The sequence below is a fragment of the Athene cunicularia genome, assembly GCF_003259725.1.
Source record: "Athene cunicularia isolate RWA chromosome 25 unlocalized genomic scaffold, athCun1 chr25_part1, whole genome shotgun sequence".
Lineage (NCBI taxonomy): Eukaryota > Metazoa > Chordata > Aves > Strigiformes > Strigidae > Athene > Athene cunicularia.
This window is the reverse complement of record NW_020799134.1, coordinates 22487-27506: the sequence shown is the minus strand read 5'-3', so window position 1 is coordinate 27506 and position 5020 is coordinate 22487. Positions and strand designations below refer to the sequence as shown.

Genomic DNA, 5020 nt, shown 5'->3' with positions numbered 1-5020 from the left:
CCCCCCGGCTCCTTGACCACCACCCACCTCCCAGACCCGCTCCCAGCACCGCAGGAGGCTGGGAGCACCCGGCACGCTCCTCCCAGCAGGTCTCACCGTACACCTCCAGCTGTATCTGCCAGACTTTCTCCTCCGGCCCCTTGCTGACTATGTACTCGTAGAACTGCTGGTCCTGCCGGCTGGTGTTCAGGATCTCCAGGGAAAAATCCGACTCGTGGAATTGCGCTCGGCCCTGCATGTAGTTGGTGTAGTTGCCGTCCGCGTACTTCAGCAGGACGAGCTTCCTCTGCGGGTCGTCCGTGTCCCGCTTCCACACAGCCGCCCCAAAGCGCAGGGTGAGGTTCTGGAGTTCAGGGGGGATCCACAATATCGTCGCCTTCCCCAAAGTGCCCAGAACCGTCTCTCTCGCCCCGCGGCCTGTGCCTGGGAGGAGATTGGAGAGAAGGGCTGAGGCGGGCAGGGAGGGACAGGGGTCTCGGAGTGTCCGTCCCTGCCCATCCCGGCTCTTCCTGAGGAGGGCAGATGCCTGCAGAGCTGCAGTTGCCAGCAACAGCATCGGACCCACCCTGATAATCCGCAGATTGGGGACAGCTTGGGTTCATGAGATAAATCATCCAAAATTGATCAGATTATCTAAACCAAGAGCTTGAAAACACGGTATCCACCGCATCCCGCAGCCGTGAACAGGAGCCTTGCTGTACATCAGGGCTCAGCGCGAGCTCTGCCCCACACCCACCCCGCAGCACCGTCCCCAAAACCAAGGGAGCGACCCCCAGCTCTCAGCCCCACACCCTTGACCCCCAAGGATGGGGGTTGATGGCTTGGCTCACGAAGCGTCGCCTTCCTCTGCTCTTCCTCCCCACTCTCGCCTTCCCAGAGCGAGGAGACAAAGTCTTCATTTGCACCAGCCGCCACACGCTCCCCTGTCAGGCACCGCTGGCGGCCAAAGCCTGATTTAAGGCTCTGGGCTTTCTGTTGGCACAACGACAGTGGAACATCACCCCCACGGAGTGGGGCTGCCTCAAGCGGGGCAAGGCGCTTGTAGTCCCAGTCTGGTGGGGTTGCTGGTCCTGGGAGAAGGGCGCTGGCAGCGGTGGGACCAGCCTGGAGAAGTCCTGGTGGCACCAGAGGGAAGCGATGCTCGGTGGCTCTTGGCCAAAGCGTCCCTCGCGCGCTTCAGTGAGACTTTCCTTGTAGAAACTGCGGGAAGCGTGACCTCCTGGAGGTGGGCTCAGGTGTAAACCCCACGTTGTCCTCCTGGTTGAGGTGGTCCAAGGTGTGTTTCTCGGTGACCATGGAAAAGTGCTCTCAAGAAGAGGAGTGCAAACATCGCCCACGTGTCCCACGGCATCTCAACCACCTGAATTTCCTGGAGAGCGTGCAGGAGGGTCTTCTCCCCCAAACCCTTTCCTGGCTTTTGCTGCAAGGCAGTGATTCATATTTGCCCGCACACCCGGGCAAACGTTTGCTTTTGTAGGAAACAGCGTGGGGAGAGGTGCCAGCTCACCGCTGCTGCCAGCCACCAGCAATGGAACCGTGGAAGGGACTCCACCGCGTCACCCCCCTGTTTCCTACTGACTTCTTTCCATCAGGGTGAGGCTTTGCCCCAGAGAGGGAGAAAAAAAAAAAAAAAAAAAAAAAAAAAAAAAAAAAAAAAAAGAGAGGGGGGGAGCTACCCTAGAACAGGTCTGGGGAGGCCCAGAGAAGCCCAGTGTCTCTCCTGCAGCACATGTGGTTCTAGTAAAAGCCACATCTGACAGCCCGCTCATCTTTTCCCCCTCTGTAGTACCAAACGCAGCCGTTTCTGAGCTGTCCCTGCCAATTCCATCCCCCCAGCATCGAAGCAGCCGTGCGGACAGAGCCTTCATCCCACAGAAACCCCACGGCCTGGCTCACCCGCTGCCTCTTCCGTGTTTTGCTGGTACTTTTACTGTAAAACCCAGCGCGCAGCTCGACGCCGTATTTTACTCAGCAATACGGCCTCTTGACACGCAGCGGTTTAGGCTCCTCGTTAATTACCAAGTGGAAAAGCCCTTTGTTTGCATCACGTTAGAAAAACCCTCTGCCCCAGCGAGGAGCTTCTCCTTGGCAGGGAAGACAACTCGGCTGGAGCAAGGTTGCAGGAGGAGGGATGTGAAAAGGTCTGAGCCCGTCCATGCCGAAGCCCCGATGTAAGGGCTGGAGGAAGAAAAGGGATCTGCACCGGCCCAGCGCTGGCTCCGGAGCAGCCCTGGCGTCAGGAGTCGGGCTCATGGGACTTCCAGTGCTCTGGCCAGGCAGAAAACCCCGGGGAGATTTTAAAGGCAGGTATTCTAGTAAGACTGAACCAGCAGAGCTGAGGAGAAACCCCGGCTCTGCCCAAGTCTCTGGTTTCCTGGACGAGCCCTTCGTTCGACAGCCAGTAATTACACCGATGCGGTGGCAGAGGGCTCATGGGGCTGTGGGGACACACAAGGAAAGAGAAAGGGCATCACTGGCACCAGGAGGAGGGTCAGGATTAGTCTCAGCTCCCTTGACTCTGCTCAGAGGCCGCGACTCACCCGAGCGTTTTTGCGCAGGCTCCGCTGCCACAAAACCCAATTTCGCAGCAACTGCTGACGGGCTGGGAGGAGATGACCCAGGAGGCCTGGGGGGGTCTGGGTGCTCCTCGCTCCCTCACCAGTGGCTCTGGGGGAGATTTTGACTCGTCTCCAGGACACCACCCACAGCTGGCCAGGGCTCTCCAGGCACCCGGAAAACGGGCACTGCCCCGCCGCCGGTCCCGTTCCACTCGCCTTAGACACATTTCATCGCTTGGGCATCATCTCCCAGCCCACCGGCACGTCTTGATCCGAGACACTCGGTATTGCAGAGAGTGACACAATCCACCAAGGACCTTCCTCTCAAGTGCCCCCACTCCCATCTGGTACTAAATTATTTCCTCGGTGTTATTAATACCCTATTAAAACACACAGTAGAGTGCTTCACTATTGCAGCTACACTTTGTCCATCACCGTCTTTGTTCATTCATCATCTTTTATTCTCTCTTCCCTTCAGCCTGACTAGTCGAAGCATATTAGGGATGCACCACACATCCAGCTTGGAGTTGCGAGCCATTTATCTTCTAGATGAATATTTATACTCAATCATCCGCCTGGCACACAGCTCACGATTTTGAAAGGTCTTAATCTCTGACAAAAAAAAATAAAAATCCCCAAACAATCTGAAGCGAGTTATTTCAACGAAGGGCAAGCATACCTACCCCACACACGGCCGAGAGAGATCAGCAGCCAGAGACAGACGCTGCAGCCCATGCCTTGGTTCACGGAGCCCCTGCTGCAGTGGAGTTAGTATCTGCTGTGCTCATTATAAGAGCAGGTGTACTCAGATCTGAGATGTTGCACAGGATCATGGGTTTCCTGTTTTTTGGCTGAATGAGTTTTTTATTTTCTTGAGTGGAAAGTATTCAAAGTGCCGAGTCGTGAATGCTTCACTAGAGACAGCCCCGAAGACCTGCAGGAGGAAACAGAAAATCAATTTATAGTTTCTACCAGAACTGCAACAGTGTGCCACAGTCCTTAACCCAACACCAAGAGGAAATAACCTGAAAAAAAAAAAAATAAATCACGTACGGTAACAGCTTCCCCGGGCTGTACAGAGCCTTCAAACCCTGCTACTGCAGCAGGGGGGAGGCAAGCCGCTGCTCCACCCACACAACACTCCGACTGCTGCTGCTCGATCCCAGCACCGTGGGGCTGGGACCCAGCGCGAAGCTCATCCAGAGAGCCAGCGGGCACCGGTGCTCACGGCCACAACGCCCACCAGTGCAGAAAAAAAAAAAAAAAAAAAATAGCCGCGCGGGATCTACAGCGAGGAGGAGGAGGAGGAGTATGGGTGGTCTTTAAAAACTCACCGAGGAAAAGCCCAATCCTTGTTCTCAGGCTCCAGCGCTCAGGGAGGTGATCAGGGGAAAACACCGCTCGCTTGTTCCGCTGCTGGAAAGGGGTGAGAAGGCTTGGTTGTTTTTGTGTTTTTGGTGGAAGGAATTATTCACCTCCATCGGTGCTCAGCCTGCGCGGCTTTAAAATGGGAGAAGTTTGGTTGGTTTGTTTTGGTTTGGTTTTTTTTTCTTTTTTCCCCTCTTGCTTTCTTCAAGTCTTCATTGCTTTTTCTGTTTTTCAGAGGAGAGCAGAGGTGACAGCGTGAAGCGGGAATCCCTCCGCTGTTTTCAACCAAATTTGAGTACCGCAAGGAAATGAAGAGTGAACTGACATCCCATCGCTGTTCAGTGGAGCCAAGCTCCGAGACCTCCATGAGTTTTGTGGACAATAAATTATTTCTAACGCTAAAAGGCCTAAAACCCACACTAAACCACCCCAACATCCTGCTAGACTTCTCCTTCCTGCTCAGAAAGCATCTGGCCGAGAAACAAAAGAAAACCAGAACCAAGGCATTTCCCAATAATCAGTCTTTCACAGACGGGAAGAGATCAGCAGAGGCATGAAAAAGAAAGGATGAGTAAGAGCAGCACGAGGAGACTCGGCTCCTTTCCTCGCTGCAGACACACCTGGAAATCCGGCTCAGCAGAAACGCTGCGGTGGTTCCTACGGGAGGCAGCCGGGTCCTGGCCCGAGCGTTTGGCCAGATGATGGAGGGGCGAAGACACTGTCTTGGGATGTTTTACGGAGCAGCAAGGTGCCGCGGGACAAATCCCACCCGAGGGGCTGGAGGGTCAGGAAGGTCTCTAGTGGATGGGCTCCACCAGCTCGGCTTCCCTAGGCAGGGCAGCAGGATGGTCTCCAACCCTCCCCTCGCCACGGATAAGTGACTTACAATTGGGTGAGGGCTGTGCTGGCACGGAGAACACCACCAGCCGCAAACCAGCCCAGTATTGCCCATGGGGAACTACCGCAGCAGCATGCCCCAGGCTGGGCTGGCGCCAGTCCAAACAAATGGGAAAATTTATTGAACAAGCAAAATCATCAAGAAAAAAAAAATCCTTCCAGCAAGCATCTGGGGGCACAAAAAAAAAAAAAAAAAA

At 54.9% G+C, this 5020-nt stretch overlaps 1 protein-coding gene across 1 annotated transcript in view; it reads right to left on the bottom strand.

Annotated features, from left to right (window-relative positions):
• SLAMF1 (signaling lymphocytic activation molecule family member 1) overlaps positions 1 to 3300 on the bottom strand; it is a 6797-nt gene extending 3497 nt beyond the window's left edge. The window contains exons 1-2 of the mRNA XM_026864032.1: positions 3242 to 3300; positions 97 to 423 (exon numbers count right to left, since the gene is read on the bottom strand). Of these exons, the coding sequence (XP_026719833.1) occupies positions 97 to 423; positions 3242 to 3293 (379 nt within the window). The 5' untranslated portion in view covers positions 3294 to 3300. The remainder of the gene's footprint in view (positions 1 to 96; positions 424 to 3241) is intronic.
• Positions 3301 to 5020: the final 1720 nt, after the last annotated feature.